The sequence below is a fragment of the Cydia strobilella genome, chromosome 26 (genome assembly GCF_947568885.1).
Source record: "Cydia strobilella chromosome 26, ilCydStro3.1, whole genome shotgun sequence".
Classification (NCBI taxonomy): Eukaryota; Metazoa; Arthropoda; class Insecta; order Lepidoptera; family Tortricidae; genus Cydia; species Cydia strobilella.
Genome location: NC_086066.1, coordinates 8,616,979 through 8,643,366, shown reverse-complemented (window position 1 = coordinate 8,643,366; position 26,388 = coordinate 8,616,979). Strand labels below are relative to the sequence as shown.

At 37.9% G+C, this 26,388-nt stretch overlaps 1 protein-coding gene across 1 annotated transcript in view; it reads left to right on the top strand.

Moving 5' to 3' along the window:
* The window catches only part of LOC134753369 (nucleolysin TIAR), a 115,913-nt gene that overhangs the window by 75,357 nt on the left and 14,168 nt on the right, over positions 1-26,388 (top strand). The window contains exons 2-4 of the mRNA XM_063689254.1: positions 2,717-2,804; positions 13,747-13,822; positions 14,576-14,678. Coding sequence (XP_063545324.1) covers positions 2,717-2,804; positions 13,747-13,822; positions 14,576-14,678 — 267 coding nt within the window. The remainder of the gene's footprint in view (positions 1-2,716; positions 2,805-13,746; positions 13,823-14,575; positions 14,679-26,388) is intronic.

Here is a 26,388-nt window from a genome sequence, read left to right as displayed (position 1 = left end):
AGCGACTGCGTTTTACCACTGAGAGCGTCGCTGGTGCGCTCTCAGGTGACTGACATGGGCAATTTTTGCAGCGAATGTGCGACCACACTCGCTGCAGGTCAGCACCCCTCCGACATAATTGTAACGTATGGCCACAGGTGGTCTGGCCTTTAGCTCGTCGCGCTTAGCGTCGAGTTCTGTATCCCTAATACATTGCTTATAATGACCATGCATCATATTATATTATATTATATTATATACATCTTTCAAATATTTTTAACTTGCGATATCAAACCTACTATACTATACCTATACATGTTTTGTCACAAAGACATGCAAATATTTAAAATGTCATGTGTATTGCATGCTCAAATTACTTATACCTACTCTATTACAAATGTATATCATTGAGATATTCTTGAATAGTATAATATGCCTTAGAGGCTAAAAAGCTATACAATGCAGTTTTAAATTCTTTAATGTTTTCTAGTTTTATGATGCTTAATGGTAAGTTATTAAATATTCGGGGCGTCATACCAATTATGCTTTTAGACACAAAGGCGGTTCTGGATTACTTATAATTATTTTTTTCCTGATGACGCAGACTATTGTATTTTGTAAATTTATTCATATTACATTAAAGTAGTAGTAGTGTTTAAAATTAACAGGACAATCCTATTTCTAACCACTATGTACATTACTATACTTCGTTCCAGATAACATCCGACTCTAGAAGATCATTAAACCAGATCCTTTTCTGTGAAGTTGTACAGCAAACCACTTAAATGATACGTGAAAAACCGGCCAAGTGCGAGTCGGAGTACCATTACGCAGAAAACGGCAAAAAAATCACGTTTGTTGTATGGGAGCCCCACTTAAATATTTATTTTAATCTGTTTTTAGTATTTGTTGTTATAGCGGCAATAGAAGTACATCATCTGTAAAAATTTCAACTGTAAGCTAACACGGTTCATGAGATACAGCCTGGTGACAGACGGACAGACAGACAGCGGCGTCTTAGTAATAGGGTCCCGTTTTTACCCTTTGGGTACGGAACCCTAAAAATACAAAAGCAAATTGTAGACAGTCACAGTAAAGACACGTACCACTTCGAGTGTTGTTGACCTCTGCCTCTTGTTTTTATACGACTACAAAAACTTTTTTATTCCTTGTAAACTACTAAAAGTTTTCTTTGATATTTTATTTAGAACTAGTTAGGTTAATAGGAGCGTATAAATGTTATAACAATTAACACGCCTTACTGAAACAAAACTTGGAGCGATAACTAGTATATGGGAAAAATATCGATAGTTGAGTTTATCGATATAGGAACTCCCCACCTGTCAATAATGTTGCTCTCAAAATACCGATGTGTGAACTACGAACATAACCTAATAATCCGCAACCCAGAGGTCTGTGCTTTCTGGAATATCAGGTAATTCAATCGGGCCGGATTACGTTTGTGGAAAAATTGTGCCACCTGCGCGTCGCCTGGACTAGGTCTAGGATTTACAGCAAATCTCAGATGGAGATCTTAGGTATTTAGGTACTGATCTGGTTTATTTGTATATTCGTTACATGTTTCGCGGGGTTTTTTCGCTTTTAGTTTAGCATAATTGTTGTTTGCGTTTAACCGCTTTGACATTTTGTTGATAGTTTTAACAAGATTTGCGTGTATATAAGATAAAGGAAAATAATATTATAATTAAAAAAATAAAACATGTATTGTTCATACGTTTTGTTTTAGTTAAATTATTACGGTTTTATTTTTAAAAATATCAAAGATAGATATAACTCCGTAATAGATGTTTACAGTCTAAGGAAAAAACGTGCCTCGAAAATCAAGAAAATTTGATTCTCGTTCAGAGGGCGCCACTAGTTTTGGCCCATTGTCGTATAGATGGCGTTGACTGTTTCGTTTGTTATTTAACAATTTTAACGCATATCAGTGAAAGAACATGGGTCAAAATCATAAAAATAATTAATGCAAATAAAAAAAATCATTTATCCATATTTTATCGTATTTTTATAAATATTTATTTTTAGTTTTAAAGTGTGTCGACAGATGGCAGTGAATTTACTGGGGTTACAAAATTTACTATGACAGTACCGCTCTAGTATAAGTTACTCTATGAAAATATTTATCAGTACGGTTTTTACTCACTATTATTTTTAGTCGCTTTTGGCGACATGTTTCTGATAAATATTTTGAAATATGTCTCACGATAGTTTAAGTGTGGTTTTATTTTTATTTAATTATTCAGGGTCGCAAAAAAATATATGCATTCACGTTGCCAGGGAGAATTTGGAATTATACTGAGAATTTTTTACTAAGGAACCAATCACGAAATCGCGAATGAGGGATCACTATTGTATACAATACTTTTTCTACGAGTCATCCAAAATAATACTTTATTTCCTAAATAACAATGCAAGAATAAGCAGAATATATTCTACATATTTATTCTTGCAAATGAATAAATGATTTAACCTAAAAAAAAACAATTGGTCAGTATTTCAGTAGACAAGCGGCACCACGTGATTGGTCAAATTCTTTTATAGTTGACTACAGCGTATTGAAATGAATATTATAATTGAGTTGGGAGTCCAATGTCCATACACGAAAAGTACGCAGTTATAGTTTAGTATACGAAATGTTAATTCAACCATTACAGTTGAAGAGTAGAAATAATAATTATACTTAATAATGTTAATGTTTTTTTTTTCGTTGTTTCAGAACACTACCACATTTTCGTCGGCGACCTGAGTCCCGAGATCGAAACTCAGAGCCTCCGGGATGCCTTCGCGCCATTCGGCGAGATCTCGTAAGTGTACAAACCGCATACTATTCACTCAGTAAAGAGTCATAAATCGATGGGAAATTTGGACAATAAAAGTTTGGTAAAAAGGCCCAACATTTTACCGTCACGGCAAGGTAGGTACCTAATAAATGAGATCGAATATGAATAAAATAAAATAAAAATAAATACAATAAATTGATTTTATGTCAGGCAAGCACACATATAAAACACAAAATTACATATAAAATGAAAAATGGGACAAAAGTGTAAAAAGTAGAATAACAGTTAGTGTTAGGCCTGAGTGGACGCTCAAGTTGAGCGTGCAGCGGGGCGGGGCGTGCGGCGTGCATGTTAAATAAATGCAAACGTATAGGAGCGGCCTTAGTGCACGCTGCTCAAATCACTTGTGAGCCCGACGCCACGCTGCACGCCCCGCCGAACGCTCCGCTTTGAGCGTCCACTCAGGCCTTACACTTAAATATCAATAATTATATAGGTATACCTATTTAAAATTACATTTCAATAGTGGTCAATCCTTTGCATTGACATTATTGGACAAACCATTGGCATCCGTATTTTGTTTGTTTTTATTTTAATAACAGGACAATCCGTTCTCTAACCACTACATTTTTAGGGTTCCGTACCACAAAGGTACAAAAGGAACCCTTATGGTGCGACTGTCCGTTTGTCTATGTGACTCACATTGCTAAATATCTTGAGAACTACTGAAGCTATCGATTTGAAATTTGGAATAGTAATGAACAGCGCTAACTTTGACACATTGGAATTGTAATTTTTATTTTGTTTTATTAATTATGAAAAAATGCCCAATATAAAGAGTTTGTTATGTTTGAAATGTCTATGAGATTTTTCAAATAAAACAAAAATTGTTGAAATCGGTTCACATGAACATACGTACAGGTCGCGCAAATTAGTTAGCTAAGTTGCCGATAGATGGCTCTGTACACAATTACGCTTAGTATACTTCTAGTCAATTCGTGATTATATTTACATGAGAAAATTGAAAGTTTGTACGGAACCCTCGGTGCGCGAGTTAAACGAACTCGCACTTGGCCGGTTTTTTATCTTGGATGGTAACAGCATATATCGTGGACGTCAATACCTCCTCCCCCTTAAATTTGATTGAGAATGTTTTCTGCCTCAGTGACCCGCGTCGTAAAAACGAATTGTTTGACACCTCATTTACCAATATCGGTAGTGTTCAGACTACGGTAGAACCCACATACCCACATATTTACATGGCATCCACGTATATAAATACACACCCGCAAAAGTCAATACTCTCTAAATATAAATATTATATCTGTATCGATGTGTAGTTTCCAATTTCGATATATTCCAATATTTACAATGTGAGAGCACTTGAAAGTGGGTTACTGGTGATTTAAAATATGCCGACGATGTCCACTCGACACATAAGCAAAACGTATATAGTTGGGTAGAAGCCAATACCTACCGCCCCACTGTCAGCGGGCTTATAAATTATTAGAAAAAGAACTGTAGGTACCTTGCAACAGTTGCAACAAATATTACGTGATTTTTAGGGTCCCTTTGGGTACGAAAGGGTAAAAACGGGACCCTATTACTAAGACTCCGCTGTCCGTCTGTCCATCTGTCTGTCTGTCACCAGGCTGTATCTCATGAACCGTGAAAGCTAGACAGTTGAAATTTTTACAGATGATGTATTTCTGTTGCCGTTATAACAACAAATACTAAAAAGTACGGAACCCTCGGTGCGCGAGTCCGACTCGCACTTGGTCGGTTTTTGATTATTGACAAGATGCAACCAAATACATCTATTTATGTAAATGGGAAGTTCATGCTTCCAATGTAGCCTACAAGATGGCAGAACCTATGCACAGAAAAACGTACCTACTAGAATGGTAGATTGCAGCACTTGCTTTGACAATATACATGTTTATATTACCCTCCTACGGGCACGGCCCGTATAGCTATAAAACCAGCGCTGGTCTTCTAGGTGATGCCACGATGCACTACCAACTAGTTTCTAGTTATCGCAAAATACTTACTTACTCCGTTGGCTCAGCGACCCAAAATAAGACTTGGCCGCCGACACAAGACAGCGCCACTTTTCTCGATCCTGTGCGACCTCTCGCCAATTGGTGACTCGAAGTTCGCGCAGATCCGCCTCCACCCTGTCGCACCAGCGATACCTGGGGCGTCCAATAGGACGTCTTCTTGCTGGGCGGCCCAGGTATGCTCTTTTCACGTTCCGATCCTCATCCATTCTCTCAAGCCAATTGACCCAACCCACGGAGTGTGTGAGCTTTAGTCTCTCCCATGATGTTAGGTTCAGCCACAAAATCGCCTATCGCAAAATGCCTTAGTGAAAACTAGTCTTGAATAAGTAATTGTTGTACCTGACTAGTTTTAGCTAGAATAAATGCGTTTTCACTAAAAGCGGGTTTTTATACATACAGTGATAAATACATAACGCTTCTTTGAATCGCGCAGTCGGATATGGTCCACGTCCACTTGGCAATAGAGCAATAAGCAAATCGTCTAGTGGTTGGGTGAATGCCAAGACCTTCCCTCTGTCAGGCTTAGTTTTAGATGTTTATTGTATGGAATTTTAACCTATGATGCAAATAACGGTTTTGAATGATTCACGGTTAGTTTCACTAGACTTACAAAATCCAAAAGGTAATCACGGTCTATATCCCGTTCAATAAGTCTATGATGCAACATACCAAAACCATAAGCTTCCATCGGCAGTCGGGTAAAAACTTGACCGAAATGTTTGTTTTGATTTGATCCAATTCACCCAGTAATCCTTATCGCCCCGGTCTACCCTACATGAAGTATAATGACAAACTGAAAACGCGAAAACTATGCGAGAATGGTTTCGAATTATCGTCGCCTTGTAGTTTTGGGTTTACGCCAAATGCAGCTGTCAGTGGAGTTAGTGTGGCTTTAGTGGCAGCGACAAGCGGAGCGTGAAGCGGGGCGGGCAGCGTAGCGTCGAGCATCCAAGAGATTTTAGTGACGTGCACTTAGGCTCACATACTCGAATGTTTGCAATTGTTTAGAGTAGGAACATCTATGCAAAGAAGAGGGATGTATGCCATTAAGCGGCCAAAATCTCAAGCTTCCTATATGCAATGTACAACCTTCGTAGGACAACAGACTTAAAAACTGCTCTATCGGCCTATCATGCATTAGCACACTCGCGGTTAAGTTACGGAATCATGCTGTGGGGCAACAGCACAGATTCCGAGGATTTATTTGTCATGCAAAAAAAATGCGTCCGAATAATGGTTGGCATTCAATGCCCTGAAAGCAGCAGACCCTATTTTGAGGAACACGGGATACTGCCATTGCCGTGCCAGTATATCCTATCATTAGCCATATATGCGTGGAAATATAAATATTTATTTAAGGAACCAAATAGTGTCCGGAGAAAATATCAGCTTGTTATCCCCCCTTCCAGAACAAAAATGCTATCCAATAGCCCACAATATACAGCAATCCGGGTATACAATAAACTGCCAAACAAAATCAAGTCGCACAATAATTATAAATTATTTTATAAGGCAATCAAGGAATTTTTGTTACACAAATGCTATTATTCTTTAAATGATTTCTTAAATGATAATTTGGAATAAATTGAATTTCATAATAATAATGTAAAAATTTGTAATTGTAAAAATATTAATATTGGGATAATTTTATGATAAATTATAATTTAATATAATTTAAGCTGGTGAATAATGTATAGCTGTTAAAATATAATTTAGACTAAGTATTATTTAAGTAACTATGTTGCTATGCCCTAACGGGTGCATGTTGTAACCTAAGATATAAATAAGACCTAATTTAAACACATGTATGCAATAAATGATATGACTATGACTATGACTATGACTAAGCCAAAATAATATTAGGGACGAATGTTGAGTTGTTGACGGACGGAGAGCGAATGGTAGACCCAAAAAACGATGGATGGATTGTGTGAAAGAGGATATGAGAAAGAAAGGAGTGAGTGCTGAGGTGATGAAAGATAAAGGAGAATGGAAGAGAAAAACATGTTGTGCCCACCCCACATAACGTGGGATAAGGGTAGGAACTAGGAAGAAGAAGAAGAGGAAAATCTAGGAGAAAATGGTCTGTAAGTGTGAAAAATGACATTTCTTTAACCAAAAACGTTATATCGATAACAAATCGAAATCAAAAATTACAATCAGAATACGCTCCCATGATGTCCAAAACATGTGTGAAAAAACATAAATATAGTTTATTTATGAATTTATTGACAATCATAAACAGAACGTTCCCGGGTCTATTTGGATCGGCGCCAATTCCGTTTGTGGTCAGTAGAACTTTATAATATATACATACATAAATACATACATACATATTATACGATATTATTACACAAATTGACTAAGTCCCATGGTAATTCATAATTCATAATTCATAATTTATTTATTGCATCCATGGTTTACATTTGGTGGTACATACATAGTGGGTTTCACATGGACCCTGGTAGGGCACAGCAATAGTCTTAAATCTAAAGTATGCTAGGTATTAGTATTAATGTAATCATTATATAAACTTGGTCTTATGACAATGGTTAAGACATTGTAATTTAAAATTATATTGCAACAAATTTATTAATGTCTTGGAGATATTATTAACAATTAAATTTAACATTGAAAATGTAGGGTATATGTATAATATTTGTTTATTTAATAGTTATGTCAAGAATGTCAAGATTAAGAATTTGTATGTCATGCAATGTTTAATAAGAATTGGTAAAAAATAAATCGAATAAAAATAATAATGTGAGTAATAATTAAAACTAATAATTAACAATTAACATTAAATTCCATTAAAAATAATACCATTCGTGATCATTAACCTTAACATTAAATTCAATTAAAACTAGTAACATTCGTGATCATTTTTATCTTCCAAGAAATCATTCAATTTATAGTAGCATTTGTTAACTAATAATCTCAATAAGCTTGTGTTGTGGGGGATAATAGGTCCCGAAATTTAAAGAGAGGCGAATGATTGAACTATACGTAAATAACTCGGGAATGAATGGTGAATAAAGGGGCCCACTGACTACCAGTACGCCAGACGATATCGGCCTGTCAGTTGTTCGGAACTGTCAAATTTTTGTTCTTACTGACAGGCCGATATCGTCCGACGGACTGCTAGTCAGTGGGCCCCTTAAGGTATTTAATTTTGTATTAAGCAGAAATGTCTGCCGATGCTATGAAACTTTAGAAATTAATTAAAAGTGGAAAAAATCACTGTCTCGGGCGAGTGCTCTGGCAATTGAGCTACCGAGACTACACCCGAGGGCAGCTAATAATTCCACTATATGCGCCTTAGAGAGGTGCTCCTGGCGACAGCTACCGTGGTGTTACACTTCTTAAACAGTGTTAACTTGCGTTAACAGCGCCATCTATGGGACTCCCTTTACCCTTTATCGAACCCTAGACACCTTACCTTTACGCACCCACCAGGGTACGTAGATCATGAGACAGTCCATAGGTAGCGCTGTAATCAATAATATAATTTAGAATAAGAATATAGAATATACTCGTGCACTTTCCCACGATTTTCTCTGACTCCTCAAGATCCTTCGACCTCCGCCCACGTGCCATCAAACAGCTACCGGAGTTCCAAGTCATAATGGAAATTTACCAGTAACGAGGGCTGCCCCATACTAAACCAAAGACCATGCAACTAGACCATAAAGGATGATGTAGGCTAGACCATGTAACTTTTGTAACATCTATGTAAAACCCTTTTTATGTGCAAATAAATGATTATGAATTAAATTATTTTTGAAGTAAAACATGGTATAATAAAATAAAATAAAAATTGAAAAATTGAAAAATTGAAGGGAAGCGTGGTAGCGGTAAAAGGCGCACATCATGGACTGGAAATATAAGAGACTGGTTAAAAGTGAAGAGCATAGATAGACTAATTCGCATGACTGAACATAGAGAGACATATAGACATATGGTCGCCGACCTCCTGGACGGAGATGGCACGTAAAGAAGAAGAAGAATAAAATCAAGGTACTCTCTTCCGAGACTCGCGAACCACGTCTGACACAAGCCTACGTCATCGTGCTGTTAAAAGGTTCACAATGACGTAGGCTTCTGTCAGTCACGTGGTTCGCGAGTCTCGGAAGAGAGTACCCAGGCGGAGTATATTATTATACCATGAAGTAAAACTTCTTTAGGCGCGAGTGGCGTGACTAGAGAATAACTCAGTTTTTTTTTTCTGTCGGAAGTAACGCTCAGTAGTGACACACGCACAATAGGACACACGTCAAAGTGCCAACCATGGAGACTATATAAAGGAGCCAAATCTCTATGTATGAAAAGTGTCTATAAAAAAACAGTAATTAGGCGGCGCCACCATACACCGAAATACTACCGAAAACAACCTACGTAATTTGGTCGGGTTATTTGTTGCTAATTTGTCTGATAAATGAAACAACTCTTGAGGCTTGTAGGACATATATTCGCGACTGGCGCATGACTCATGACATATCTGGGTCTACCCTCTAATATACCTACATATCAGTTGCCTTATACGGTTCATGTTATAGTCATGTCCCAGAGCCTAACTAGCGCCACCGGAGAGATTAGGAATTATTATTTAAAGCTGAAAGCGGTCAATTTTGCAACAATTCTGCCATAAGAGATTGGCATCCTTTCTATACCATCCATAGTGCCAACATAGTGACAAACGTCACCGTCAAAGAAGTTGTACTTTAATCGTGCGTAAAGATTACACGCACACTATGGATGGTATAGAAAGGATCGCAATCTCTTATGGCAGAATTGTTGTAAAAGTGACCGCGTTAAGCTTTAAATAATAGTTCTTAATCTCTCCGGTGGCGCTAGTTAGGCTCATAACATGAACCATATAAGGCAACAAATAACCCGACCAAATTACGTAGGTTGTTTTTGGTAGTATTTCGGTGTATGGTGGCGCCGCCTAATTACTGTTTTTTGATGGACACTTTTCATACATAGAGATTTGGCTCCTTTATACAGTCTCCATGACGCACACACTTTTTTTATTAAGGAGAATCGTCTTCAATCGATGCTATTAAGTTTTTAGAAATAAATTAAAAGTGAAAAATCGTTTCTCTTTCTTTATGTTGTCATTGGAAAAAGAACTATAAGATTCAGCAAATTCAAAAAATATCATTTTGGTCTCTTTTCCGTATTTCCGCTAAAAATGGCGCCCCACTCATCAAGGATTATTTATAGAATATTGGTCTGTGAGTTGGCAGATGCATTATCGTAGTAAAATACTGACCGATGTAGTAGAGTGTAAAGTCACCATAAGTGTGACGCTTCCTTAACAAAATAAATGCCCTTACAGGGATTCAAACCCGGAACCTTCTGGTCCGTAGGCAGAGCTAGGATAGCCTAGCTAGGAGGTAGTCAATGAAGTAGAAAAAAACAGCTTAAGTGCGAGTTGGACTCGAGTTCGAAGGGTTCCGTATATTACACAATTTTTAACAATGTATTTTTTATGTGAAACGTGAGTGAAATGTCTTTAAAAAACCCGTACCCGTTGTGTCGTCTACAGGCAAATAACTATTATTTTGTGTATTTTTTCAACATTTTAGATCTAGTAGTTTCGGAGATAAAGGGCGTGGGGGGGGGGGTTCATATTTTGACTATTTTCTTGAATCATTTCTAAACTGTTCATCCTAAAATTATAAATAAAATATGTTTGAAATTCTCATAATGAGCTCTTTCATTTAATATGTAACATGATATAGCTAGAAAAACTTTATTTTTTGATTTTCTCATTTCTGAAAGTGACCCTTTGTTCAAAATTCACTTGTGTACATGTCTGTCTTTGGGTTAGAAACTGATATGTGTACCAAATTTTAACCTTATTGGTTCAGTAGTTTCGGAGAAAATAGGCTGTGACAGACGGACAGACAGACAGACGCACGAGTGATAGTATAAGGGTTCCGTTTTTTTTTCCGTTTTTTTTCGTTCTGAGGTACGGAACCCTAAAAACTTTATAAGCCACAAAAGTACCTGCTTTATTTTAATAGCACTAAGGTCACTTTTCCCAAAACAATAAAATCTGCAATACCTACAGAACCCTAAGCCCTACGTGACTACTGAACCAAATGAAATGGCCGACCCTTCTGACCCTCTCCGTCCTTATCTAACACGTGCTTGTCCAGTTCTTGCGTCTCTCTCTGTGACATAAATGTTTAATGTACCTCGTAAAAATGTTTATCGCCGATAAGAGTTTTGGGCGAATTTAAAACCTTGTTTTGTTAAAACAGGAGAAATGTGACATGAAAACGTGCTTGTTCAATTATGCGGTTAAAAATATTTTTTCTCAAAAATGGACGGCAAAGTCGACGTTGCCGGTTAAAAAGTAGGCCGCGAAGTGCGTAGTTTATGGTCAGTCAAAAAATTAAAAAGTTAAAAACATTGCAGTCTCGATTTTGGGACTTGGGACTCCATTTTTAATTAAAAAAATAAAACGGCGGCAAAGCAAATCTTTTTACTTTTTTCTGTGAAAATATATACACAAGAACGTTGCTTCTGTAAAATATTTCTATTATATTTGCATTTATTGCGCCATTTTTGAGAAAAGCACTATATATGACTCGGCTGGAAGGCTACTTGCTGGCTTCGGATTCAATTAAACGGACTCCCAAGGTCGTCCGTTTAAAACGAATCCTCAGCCAGCAAGTAGCTACTTCCGAGCCTCGACAATAATGTACTATAGTAGGTTTGATAGACTTGCGTGGAGATATAGATCCGACACGTAGAGGCCCCTTGGATAGCTTTAATGTCACGTAGAACGCCTGCTGCCACCCGTTCAAAAGCGCAACAATACACCCATCAATGAGGATATAATAAGATAGAGCGGTGCTGTCATAGTAAATTTTGTAACCACTTTAAATTCACTGCCATCTATCGACATACTTTAAAACTAAAAATGAAGATTTATAAAAATACGATAAAATGTATTTAAATATGGATAAATGTTTTTTTTATTTGCATTAATTATTTTTATATGATTTTGACCCATGTTCTTTCACTGGTATGCGTTAAAATTATAAATAACAAACGAAACAGTCAACGCCCTCTATACGAGAGTAGGCCAAAACTAGTGGCGCCATCTGATCGAGAATCAAATTTTCTTGATTTTCGAGGCACGTTTTTTCCTTAGACTGTATCCATCTATTACGGAGTTATATCTATCTTTGCACCCATGAACCGGTCGCAGCAGGCATTGGGACTATTGTAGAAAAAGTGAACAGTATACCGGTCTATGGATTGAAGTTTGGGTGGACAATGAGACTGGGTTATTGCAAAGACGTCCGGGCACCTGCCATAACAATGTTTTCACAAGATATCGAGGCAGGCGGTGAAACAGCCACTGTACGAACTCGCATCTTATGTATATTTCACTTGCTATAGGCAGTTTAATTTATTATAATTATTATGTATACACGGTGTTAGTTGAGCCACTGAAAACCTGAGACACCCCAACAGTTTTTTTTATATTTTAAACTCATCTTGAGTATTTATTCTTTAATCCGATAAATATTTAAAAAGATATTCGTTGAACAAGTTTGGGAACAAATCAAATTACTTTATTAAATATTTTGATGTGTTTTTTTTAAGTAGTCACACTACTAAATATAAATTAAAAACTGTAATAGATGTCATATATTAAAGAAAAAGTGACGAAGCCCTCCAGTGGTGAAGGCCGGATTCGAAAGTGCATGTGTAAGCGCGCACTGCTTGCCCTTAGAGCTGGTCAAAGACGCCTAGTCTTACTAAGATGGCATATAGTCGAGAAATTCGGACGGGCACCGCCGTGGCGGGGTGGCCTAGGGGTTCATGGCGTTAGCCGCGATAGCTAAAGACGCCGGTTCGAATCCGGCCTTCACCACTGGAGGGCTTCGTCACTTTTTCTTTAATATATGACATCTATTACAGTTTTTAAGATATTCGTTGTTTAGTTTCCTTAACAATTCTATTCGACTGGTATAATTCTACACAAGATACATCGTCGTTTTAGTGACATCAAACAATTGCTAGTTACCATCGTAAACACTGTTAACTGACCATTTGCATACCTTACTGCAACGAAATAAGGTTTACCAATGGCCAGTTAAGGGTGTTGCTCATTGACAAATAACGTGTCAAATGCTAGTTATTGATGTTGTTGCATTACAAACTTGTAGACTGCGCATTTAAAAAAAAATAATTACTTCCATTAAAATATAGCGCAATCGATTCTCCTATCGATTCTGAACAAACTGTCTTTAGGTTTTCAGTGGGTCGTGAAACACCGTGTATATAGGTTGTTGTTTAAAAAAAACTGTTGCGGATATCGTAATTGATATGTTTAGGAATAATTATATTAAATATAACATAATATATTTAATGCATGATTTGCATTTGTAGCCACAAGACCTAACCAAGGCTGTGTTCAAGTGTTGCGCATTACTTAATTACATGTAAACTAATATTGTCTTCGGTTACCGCGATAGTTACTCATGAAATAAAACTATGAAAACGGATTATATCGCGTATATTGAATTTATAATACATCCCGACGTTTCGAACTCTTTACAGCGTTGAGTCACCCGTTGACCACGAACGCTGTAAAGAGTTCGAAACGTCGGGATGTATTATAAATTCAATATACGCGATATAATCCGTTTTCATAGTTTTATTACATGTAAACTAGATTAAATATTTTTAAGATTGTTTTTTGGTCGTTTAATAAATTGTGATTTACTAGTTGTATCATTTAGAAATATAAATATCCTTACCTACTAGTAAAACCAATTGTGTAATATTCCTAAATTCTCGTTATGTGAAATGTATTATCTCTTCAGGGAAATTAATTTCTTTAACCCGAAATTAACCATATCCATTTGTTCCAGGGACTGTCGAGTGGTCAGAGATCCTCAGACCCTCAAATCGAAGGGCTATGGCTTCGTGTCATTCCTTAAAAAATCGGTGAGTGCTCAGAAATTCTCATTATCATCATACTTATACCATTTACCACCAAATAGGGTAAATCATGTAGGAGTAACATTATTTCAAATGACTTTTTCGTCTAAAACGGTAATCTGTTAAAGAAAAGCCATTATCTCTTTTGTGTGAGCTGTCGGCCTTTGTGTGCCATTGTGTGTTGGCGCGTGCCACACACTGGCACACAGTGACCGACCGTTTGCACAAAAGAGACAATGGCTTTTGTTTAACAGATTACCATCTTAGACGAAAAAGTCATTTGAGATGATGAAGACTATACCTTAAAGCTGATTGTCCTACATTATGCATGCTATACACTACGAAAGTAATAGAAATTCGTGCTTTCCCGAAAATGTATCACTTGGTGATGTGGAACTGCTCATAAAGACCATAATACGATAATATCCTATCTATTTTTTATAATGTTTCAAATGTTAGTTTCGTCTAAACTCTTCATTTTGGACTAATATTTAACTGTGAATTAAAAAAGACTACCTAACCTAACTATTCTGTTGGGCTAATCAGAATTTTCGAAGGACACAGTAGGACATAGTAGTAAGTAGGTAATTAAGTACCTCATAAGTACTAACATTATGCGCCCTACCCGGGTGTTATGTACTGACTACATTCTACATACTAACTTATTCTGTAATGAACATGACTTTTAATGTGAAAAAAAAAAATTGTCACTTTTTTGAGGGACGATTATAAATATTTCTTTATTTTGTGATTCAACAGGAGGCCGAATCTGCGATTACGGCCATGAATGGGCAGTGGCTTGGGTCCCGGTCTATCAGAACCAACTGGGCCACGCGCAAACCTCCTGCGCCTAAGAACGAACGTAAGTATTTCAGAATGAGCTATGGCATTGATTCATCATGTACAGCTGCGAAATTGCATGGAGAAATTATAAATGAGTTCATTGAAAACGTCGCCATTCACTTTAACGGCTGATGGTACAGTCAGCACGAACTGGCCCAGCGGCTGGTTTCCCAGTCTATCCGAACCAACTGGGCCACACGCAAACCTCCCGCGCCTAAAAACAAACGTACCTAAGTGTTTAGGATTGAGCTGTGGCGTTGATCCATCATGTAAGTACAGCATGAACGGACTCACTGGCTGGGGTTCCGATCTATCCGAACCAACTGGGCCACACGCAAACCTCCCGCGCCCAAAAACAAACGACCTTGTACTGGGAAGCGATGTACTCAAGTACTTGATGTCCTGTCTACAAGGATGAACCGCTTCTTTCCTTGATGGCGGTATTAACCATCTCGTGCAAATTCTTAATTTAATGTTTCACCTGTGTGCAGTTTGTTGGCGCTGAGCTCTAAAATGCTCTAATACGTAACAAGTTCAAAACTCTAGTACCTAAGTATTAGGTACACTAAAACCGGCCAAATGCGACTCGGACTCGCGCACGAAGGGTTCCGTACCATTACGCTCAAAAACGGCAAAAAAATCACGTTTATTGTATGTGTGCCCCAGTTAAATAATTATTTTATTATGTTTTTAGTATTTGTTGTTATAGCGTTAACACGTATTAACGTTTCCGGGGCAAAGTGGATAATCCTTGTGTGCTCTCGAGCATACGGCTGTTCGTCCCCAACGACTATGTGCGCGCGGGCGCTCGACGCCGGCACGCGCTTTTCGCAGTCCCCGTGACGCGCACGCAGTACGCGCGCCGAGCGCCCACGTCGAGAGCCCTCGAACTTCTAAACGGTTTAGTTGGCTCGGTCCAGGATGCTGACCTTTTTAATGACAAGTTGTGTCTTTTGTGCTCAAAAATATCCCAATATTTAAATATTTTTGTCACACGTCCCTAGACTGAGGCGGTTGGGAGATATGCCCGAATGTTGTTTTATTATGTTTAATTATGTTATTTATGATGAATTGTTTGTTTTGTTGTGTTTTACTTGTCTTGTGTTGTGTATGAAATGTTTTCTCCCATGTCATGGCGTTTGGCCTCCGCTGTGAGCCGGACATGTTTTTGTAAATAAATAAATAACAGAAATACATCATCTGTGAACATTTCAGCTGTCCGACTCGCACTTGGCCGGTTTTTATTCAAATTCCCTTTGTTTGACATAATTATTGAAAGTCATAATGTAATTGTAATGTATGTGCAATTGGCGAGAAGTCGCACAGGATCGAGAAAAGTGGCGCTGTCTTGTGTCGGAGGCCAAGTCTCATTTTGGGTCTCTGAGCCAACGGAGTAAGTGGACCGCGAGCCAGGCGCAAATTTCGTCAGTCATCGCCTCCCGGGCGAAAACTCGTATAGTGGTTAATGGCTATGTATGATGAACCCTCGTGAACGTCAGCTGCCGCTCCGTTGGTGGGGTGAGGAATGGCAGCTACCGAAACGCGTAACACGGTCTTTCCACCGCGATACGACCGGCTGACGATTTGTTTTATTAACAATAGCATCTAAACTATCATCTGACAAAGTATCAAACGGGAGGCGATGACGCCGATGACTGAAAAGAATTTTCTTTTTTACATGTTCATGTGACCAGCTGACGGTCTTTCCACAGCGATACAATCGGCTGACGATTTTGTTTACTCACAATAGCATCTAAACTATCATCTGACAAAGTATCAAGCGGGAGGCGATGACTAAATTTTTTTTTATAGACTTTATTTGCTGCCATTCCTTAACCCACCAACGGAGCGGCAGCTGACGTTCACGAGGGTTCATCATACATAGCCGTTAACCACTATACGAGTTTTCGCCCGGGAGGCGATTGGTCATGGAAATCTGTTCCTGGCCCGCGGTCTAAAGTAAGTAAGTCAGTAAGTATAATGTAATGATTGTCAGATTGTCATTAGTCATAATTCTGAAACCGTTAACTTTTCAGGATTTTCGTAAGGTTATCCTATACATAGGTTAGGTTAGGTTTTGTTTTATGGCAATCCTGAAAAGTTACGCGATTCCGAGAAAAACCAAATTATGACTAACGAAAATGTGGTCAAAAAATACATTATGACTTGAAACTTTATGGGAAACAATAGAGAGCCGTCACTTGCGATGCCGTGGGCGACGAACGCCCCTCATGAAAATGTGTCACGGGCATTAAAAAGTCCATTTTAATTTCTCGTCGCCACTAAGCCCGTATTGAGGTCGTGCATTCATCGGAATCGAACCCAGCACAAAAGGCCGAGTAATGAAGAGTGCTGGCAATCAAGAAAACCGCTGTACGAAATGTCACGAATAGTTTTGATGGAAATATACACCGTGGGCCGGGTTACCCTCATCTGGCAGAATATTATTTGTCAGAAGTACACTTCGCACAACACGTATCGCAGAAAACTTTTAATCGAATGATACTTTCTCATAAATACTATACTTGCCATATTTTCGCATAATATTCATTTGGCAGAATTTTCTAAGTGGGTTAGGTTAGGGTTTTCTGCCAAATAATATTATGCAAAAAGATATTATGCGAAAATCAGTATGCGAAGTAACATCATAGAGTAACTTATACTAGAGCGGTACTGTCATAGTAAATTTTGTAACCCCAGTAAATTCACTGCCATTTGTCGACACACTTTAAAACTAAAAATAAATATTTATAAAAATACGATAAAATGTATTTAAATATGGATAAATGATTTTTTTATTTGCATTAATTATTTTTATGACTTTGACCCATGTTCTTTCACTGATATGCGTTAAAATTATAAATAATAAACGAAACCGTCAACGCCCTCTATACGAGTGTAGGCCAAAACTAGTGGCGCCCTCTGATCGAGAATCAAATTTTCGTAATTTTCGAGGCACGTTTTTTCCTTAGACTGTATCCATCTATTACGGAGTTATATCTATCTTTGGTAATATTATGCAAAACTTATATGTCAAAAAACTTTCTGCAACACAATATGGAACCCCGTGGGCCCATATAATAGTAGTAATAACAGATTTTTACCACGCATTCCTGAGGTTATAAGGAGCAAACAATTTTATATAAATTTTAGTCAAATATGGCTAAAAAATAACGATGCGAAAATCAGTATGCGAAGTAACATTATGCAAAACTTATATGTCAAAAAACTTTATACAACACAATATGGAACCCCGTGGGCCCATATAATAGTAGTAATTTAATAATTTTATATAAATTTTAGTCAAATATGGCTAAAAAATAACTGTGTGTGTGCATATGTTTTCTGCTCACAACAAGTTATTTCTTTTTACATCTAAAAAAAAACATTGCAACGGATAAGTAAAGTTTTTTTTTTAAATTTAAAGTTAAATTTTGCGAGTTTCCCTGTTAAACTAATGTCTGTCAGTAGGTATGTTTAAACCAAGTTATTACAGAAACAGATTTTTAAAATAATTGTCATTATCTCTAAAACAAGACCGATTTTGGAAAACTATGTATGACGTTTTAGTCTCTAAATGCGGTCAGGAATATTTTTAAAATCTGTCGGGTTCTATGAGCCCACGACACATGACGATGATGATGATGATGGATGCGAAAGTGACGCATGGCATGACAAGTGATAAAAATGCGACCAAGATACCGCAGCGCTGCTGGACTTAGTTTGGGGCTCGATCTGTGTAAGATTGTAAGAACTCTTAGTTGGCTGTTCGAAACCCCCAAGCACGAATATCCTAAGATTCTAACCACTCCCTAAATAATAAAACTCAATTTCCCTCAGCACACAATACTTATACATTATTGTACTTTAATTTTCCGCTCGTTGCATATCTAAATAAGCTCTTTGTGCGTTTAATTTATTAGAGATCTCTACTGTTTTAAACGAGAACTAAGTAACGGCATTTTATTCAGTTTTTGTTCACCGAGCGAACGCGAAACGCTAGTCTCCAAAGTCCAAAGTCAAATTGAATTGAATTGAATACATTTATTTCAGATTTACATCCATATTTTGTTAGTATAACTTAAGAACTAATGTTAAATTTGTACATAATACTACAACTATATATACCTATATATGTATATAACCTATAAATAACTTGGTCGCCAACTTAGGGATAGGGGCTGTGATACACGCTCTGGGTCTTATCTGGTGCAGGGAATTTTATTGGCTATACAACGTGGAAACGCTGCTAGCGTAATTGGGAACTTTTGGACCGGATGCGATTCGGTAAATGAAATGACTGTGTATTGAAAATGACGAAGCCTGTTGCGGGATAGGTAGCTTTATTGTTGTGTTGTGTGTTGTGTGCAATGACGTCGCACACAACACAACAATAGCTGCTTGTTAATTTTGATTATTTCAATTATCAAGTCAGTCAACATATTCTTTATTCAAGTAGGCCTAACAACAAGCACTTTTAAATTGTCAAGTTTTACAATATTACCTTAATCCAAAGATAGATTTAACTCCGTAATAGATGGATGCAGTCTTAAGGAAAAAATGTGCCTCGAAAATCACGAAAATTTAATTCTCGATCAGAGGGCGCCACTAGTTTTGGCCTACTCTCGTATAGAGGGCGTTGACGGTTTCGTTTGTTATTTATAATTTTAACGCATACCAGTGAAAGAACATGGGTCAAAATCATATAAAAATAATTAATGCAGATAAAAAAATCATTTATCCATATTTAAATACATTTTAACGTATTTTTATAAATCTTCATTTTTAGTTTTAAAGTATGTCGATAGATGGCAGTGAATTTACAGACGTTACAAAATTTAATATGACAGCCTCTATCTTATTATATCCTCTTTGCCTTAATCTAAATATCAGAGCAATTTATTGATGCAATTATTATGTTTCTTTCTCCGTTTCACTAAGGGCAAAAAAAAACAACTTTCGTATGTCCGGGTGTTCTCTACTACAGGACAGAGTCCATTTTTGAACCGATTCTTAGGAAATTTGAGGGTAGATCAATAATTTCCGGGTTATTTTGTCGGTTCCGTTTTTAATTTTTTTACAAAATGTCAATGCCTTTGCGAGGTCTACTTATAGCTAGTACGATGATAAAAAACCGGCCAAGTGCGAGTCGGACTCGCGCACCGAGGGTTCCTTACTTATTAGTATTTGTTGTTTTAGCGGCAACAGAAATACATCATCTGTGAAAATGTCAACTGTCTAGCTATCACGGTTCATGAGATACAGCCTGGTGACAGCAGACGGACAGCGGAGTCTTAGTAATAGGGTCCCGTATTTTTACCCTTTGGATAAGGAACCCTAAAAAAGTCGCTGTACTCCTTAAAACTTAATTTACGAATTTTACGCGATTAAGTCCCGTCGTTGTGAGTAAGAATAGTCATTTGTATGGTTTTCGTTTTGGACAGCCACCTCGACATTATATTTTACGTCCTTCGAACAGTTTTTGGTTTTTGTATGTATAAAATAACTGTTAATATAATTATCTTTCCAATTACGAGCCCTATGAATTCTGTGATAACAAATTCTTAACTGAATTGAATAAAGCCGACTAAATATATAAGATTTAGAATAACATTTATCAACACTGGTGGCTTAGCGGTAAGAACGTGCGACTTTCAATCCGGAGGTCGCGGGTTCAAACTCCGGCTCGTACCAAATAGTTTTTCGGAGCTTATGTACAAAATATCATTTGATATTTACCAGTCGCTTTTCGGTGAAGGAAAACATCTTGAGGAAACCGGGCTAATCCCAACAAGGCTTAGTTTCCCCTCTGGGTCGGAAGGTCAGATGGCAGTCGCTTTCGTAAAAACTAGTGCCTACGCAAATTCTCGGGATTAGTTGCCAAGCGGACCCCAGGCTCCTATGAGCCTTATACATATATGAGAGAGGAGAGAAATTTCGCTATCTGCCTCTTTATCGCTCGAATATGCAAGAATGACAGAGATGTCACAAAACGAAATTTCGATTTTCTTGTTTCGCGATAGACCCTCAGATTGTGGTAGTGGCGCCTACTTAGCGTTGAAAACACCGGGAAAATTTCGGAAAAATTTCAAAACAGGTCGTTCTTTTTCAAGTTTCTTTCGAAAAACCGGCCAAGTGCGAGTCGGAGTCGCGTTCCAATAATTCCGTACATTACACAATTTAAACAATACAATTATGTGAAATGTCTTTAAAAAACCCGTATAGGGGTCGGTTCAAAAACTAAGTAATTAAGTCCGACTCACGCTTGACTGCACATTTCTAATAGGTTTTCCGGTGATCTATAGGTAAAGATCTATTTTGTGTATTTTTCTCAAAATTTTTGACCTAGTAGTTTCGGAGATAAAGGAGGGGGAATGGTCATTCTTTGCCTATTTTCTTGAATAACTTCTAAACTATTTATCTTAAAATTATAAAAAAAATATACTTGAGATTCTCACAATGAGCTCTTTCATTTGATATGTAAGACGATATAGTTTGACAAACTTTATTTTTTATTTTTTTTCCTTTTGAGGTACGGAACCCTAAAAACAATATATTTTTCTATAGTTGGTCAAGCAAATCTTGTCAGTAGAAAAAGGCGCGAAATACAAATTCTCTATGGGACGATAACCCTTCGCTACTACATTTTTTAAATTTGGCGCCTTTGTCTACTGACAAGATTTGCTTGACCAACTATATATACTTAATTAGGAATTTAAACAGGTAGGTTAAGGTTGCATGTCTAATGTGTTTGTTTATGACATTGACACTGTCATCACTCATCAGTGGCATCATGGAGACTATATAAAGGAGCCAAATATCTATGTATGAAAAGTGTCCATCAAAAAACAGTAATTAGGCAGCGCCACCATACACCGAAATACTACCAAAAACAACCTACGTAATTTGGTCAGGTTATTTGTTGCCTTATATGGTTCATGTTATACTCATGTCCCAGAGCCTAACTAGCGCCACCGGAGAGATTAGGAACTATTATTTATAGCTGAAAGCGGTCGCTTTTGCAACAATTCTGCCATAAGAGATTGGCATCCTTTCTATACCATCCATAAGTGGCATTGTGTGTGACGTATAGAACTGGAAAAAAACCGAAAAGAACGCAATTTTGTAAAATTCCCGAAACAAACATTTGATTTTTTCCGGAATTTTCATTCCTACGCCTACTACGCAGTTTTGCGTAATATTCCCTATTACACCTGAATAACCTAAAAAATCTAGGTCACACTATGTCTGGAGCAATTTATACTTTTGCTTTGTTAATAGACCGGAAGTGACTGCGCGGGAAATAGTTAATGTCGCACCGGAAATTAGGCAGCCGGGGGAAACGTATAGGTTTTTATAACCGGCCAAGTGCGAGTCGGACTCGCGCACGATGGGTTCCGTACCATTACGCAAAAAATGGTAAAAAAATCACGTTTGTTGTATGGGAGCCCCACTTAAATAAATAAAATAAATAAATAAATTTTATAGGACATTCTTACACAGATTGACTAAGTCCCACGGTAAGCCCAAGGAGGCTTGTGTTATGGCATAGAGTAACTTATACTAGAGCGGTACTGTCATAGTAAATTTTGTAACCCCAGTAAATTCATTGCCATCTGTCGACAAACTTTAAAACTAAAAATGAAGATTTATAAAAATACGATAAAATGTATTTAAATATGGATAAATGATTTTTTTTATTTGCATTAATTATTTTTATGATTTTGACCCATGTTCTTTTACTGATATGCGTTTAAATTGTTAAATAACAAACGAAACCGTCAACGCCATCTATACGACAGTAAGCCAAAGCTAGTAGCGCCCTCTGAACGAGAATCAAATTTTCTTGATTTTCGATGCACGTTTTTTCCTTAGACATTATCCGACAGTATCCATCTATTACGGAGTTATATCTATCTTTGGTTATGGGTACTCAGACAACGATATATATAATATATAAATACTTAAATACATAGAAAACACCCATGACTCAGGCACAAATATCTGTGTTCATCACACAAAAAAATGCCTTTACCGGGATTCGAACCCAGGGCCATCGGCTTCACAGGCAGGGTTACCAGGGGTGGTTAGGGACTACCCACTAGGCCAGACCGGTCGTCAAATATTTATTTATATTATTCTGTTTTAGTATTTGTTGTTATAGCGGCAACAGAAATACATCATCTGCGAAAATTTCAACTATCTAGCTATCACGGTACATGAGATACAGCGTAATGACAAACGGCCAGACAGACGGACGGACGAACAGCGGAGTTTTAGTAATAGGGTCCCGTTTTTACCCTTTGGGTACGGAACCCTAAAAACAATACGGTATAATAAAAGTTAACGTATAAATTAACGTAAAAATATAAAACCGTTAGAATAATTGAGGGTCTCCGATAAACTAAGTCAGCGTTCGGATAATTGATGGTTCGGATGATCAAGGTTCGGATAATCGAGATTCTACTGTAAATATCACTTACGTAGCCAATAATTTCACTTAAAGTCCCCGGGTTACAGCCACCCTGTATGCTCACTCGCGGAGGAATGTATCTCGGTCCAAACGTTTATATGAGTACCAACGTACTATTGTCATACTAATAATAATATGATTATATTAGATAAAAATAACTAGTTATTAAATAATTTCACGGTTTAGACTCACTTGTTTAAGTCACTCGCGCGACATGTTTCGGTGAGCCTAGGTCTCCTTCCTCAAGCACTATTGCGTACTGCCGCTGCCGCGCGCCGAGAAAGCCGGTTGGGGGAGGTCTTGCGCTTTCGTTTTAGGCGGGCATAGTGGTGTGTTTGGGTTTGGATCACCTAACACTTGTAGCGACACACAGCACGAGCTCGCTATGTCCACTACACTGTCACAACACTCACTGGCATTCTGATGAGGAATCACAGGCTTCCATGCTGGCGACCCAAACACACCACTATGCCCGCCTACAACGAAAGCGCAAGACCTCCCCCGAGCGACGCGGCGCGCGGCAGTACGCAATACACGGTCGTCGTGAACGCTGCTCGCACTATTAGTGCTTGAGAAAGGAGACCTAGGCTCTCCGAAACATGTCGCGCGAGTGACTTAAACAAGTGAGTCTAAACCGTGAAATTATTCAAACTTGTAGGACTTTTGTAGCGGGTTCATGTGAATCGTAACGGCTCGGCCACGACATTGCGCGACTGCCGGCGGCGACGACGGCAACCATAGGTTGGAGCGAGACACAGCGATCGGATCTTTCGTTCCCACCTACGGTTGCCGCCGCCGTCGGTCGCGCAATGTCGTGGCCGAGCCGTAACTGTAACAATAATGCGAGTAATTTCAATTATTATTAATGGCCGCCCAATCACGATCTCATTGATATTCAGAGCCGATTTCCGACTATTGAATTATCACTATCTACTAATTATACTGGTTATTGGAATTGTCAATTATTCAATTTATTCAGCCAATAGCGGGGGGGCGGTTCGGCTATCTGGTATATAGTGCCTGTTTTTCACGTTACTTTAAGCAAAGATAGATATAACTCCGTAATAGATGGATACAATCTAAGGAAAAAACGTGCCTCGAAAATCAAGAAAATTCGATTCTCGTTCAGAGGGCGCTACTAGCTTTGGCCTACTGTCGTATAGATGGCGTTGACGGTTTCGTTTGTTATTTAACAATTTTAACGCATATCAGGGAAAGAACATGGGTCAAAATCATAAAAATAATTAATGCAAATAAAAAAAATCATTTATCCATATTTAAATACATTTTTTTATCCATATTTACATTTTAACGTATTTTTTATAAATCTTCATTTTTAGTTTTAAAGTATGTCGATAGATGGCAGTGAATTTAAAGTGGTTACAAAATTTACTATGACAGTACCGCTCTAGTATGTTACTCTATGCTTTGTTATAAATGGAATTTGTGTATTTTCAATAAGATTAAAAGTATCCTTCTAATCATCTCATAAACCGGCAATGGGAAGTTATCTCCTTTATACGCCTTTGATTTATTTTCCAATTTCCCAACGATTCTTCGTTCAAAGGAATTTCTCGGAACGAATGGTTTGTGGTCAATGAAATAACTTTTGAAATTAATTATCATCCGTTTATAGATTTATATCGAATAGAAAAGTAATTACACACAATTTTTGCAGAGATAAGGTTTTTAACGGTGTACTTCCTTTTTGGCGAAATTTATTTCGCCAAATTTCACTTGATGGCAACCAACTTTCATTTGGCTAACCAATCGTTGGCATAACCTTACTTCGCAACCATTTCATTTCCCAACCCCATACTTGCGAAATGAAAATGACGTACTAGGTTGGGTTAGGTTAGGTTGGATTTTCTGCTAGGTCAGCCCGGGGGTGAAGTGTGATTTCTCCCCCCTTTATTGTTCTAGTCATTACTAGTCAGCTGCTGGTGGGTCCGCGGAGAATACGCAAGTGGACCCGTGTTCCCACCTAAAGCCAGCGAAGCGGCCAACGTCAGTTTTTAGCAGGTATAACGGGCAACATACACTCGTCGAGTCCTGCATAACCCGGGCTCCCTCTACAAGCCCGGGTATGCGTAAAAGCATTTTCTGACGGAAAAAAAAAGGTTGGATTATGTAAATTGGCGAAATGAAATTTTGCCCAACTAAAAATATGGGTTAAATAGTTTGGGAACTGAAAGTTTGTCAAGTAATTTTCGCCGAAACATCAGTAAACCGTTTTTAACAAATATACGTGAAAATTACAGGCTGTAACAAACCTACTGACGATCCGAGTCAGTTTAATCGGTATCATGTTCAAACTGTTAAAAATAACCGGCCAAGTGCGAGTCGGACTCGCGCACCGACGGTACCGTACTTTTTAGTATTTGTTATAGCGGCAACAGAAATACATCATCTGTGAAAATTTCAACTGTCTAGCTATCACGGTTTATGAGATACAGCCTGGTGACAGACAGACGGACAGACGGACAGCGGAGTCTTAGTAATAGGGTCCCGTTTTTACCCTTTGGGTACGGAACCCTAAAAACACACGGCTACTGAAAGGCTTGCTCACTTTTTCTTTAGTATATTTTTATTAATAATTGATTTGTTTCCTAGTAATAGATGGCAGTAATATCTCCCTCGCTCTTCGGTAATCCCGTAAGGGATTAGTATAGGAGCTGCATACACGTACAGTATAGGAGCTGCTTTTACCCTTTAGAATTGATCAAAGGCGCCTATTAGCCTTTCAAAGATTGTCTATATTCCAGAATTTGGGACGGTGCCGTGGCCGGGTAGCCTTGGGGTCCGGGGCGTTAGCCGCGGAAGCTGAAGACGTCGGTTCGATTCCAGCCTCGGCCACGGAGGGATTGGTCACTTTTTCTTTTGTCATCATATCAGCCGACGTCCACTGCTAGACACAGACTTCCCGCAGGGATCTCCACAACGACCGCTCTTGCGCTGCTCCCATCCAATCGGCTCCCCGCGACCTTAACTAGATCTTCGGACCATCTTGTTGTGGGTCTTTTCCTGCTGCGCTTTCTGGTTTGCGGTCGCCACTCAAATAAATTATGTTGTATAAATCATGCAATGTTTTCTTTAGTATATGACTTTTATTTCAGTTTGAAAAAACACATCAAGTGCGAGTAGAACTCCCCATACAGAATAGAATAGATTAGAATAATGGTTTTTTGCCACTCATATAGTCTTACACAATAAAAGAAGATAAAACAGAAAATAATAATAAAAATAAACAGGGTTT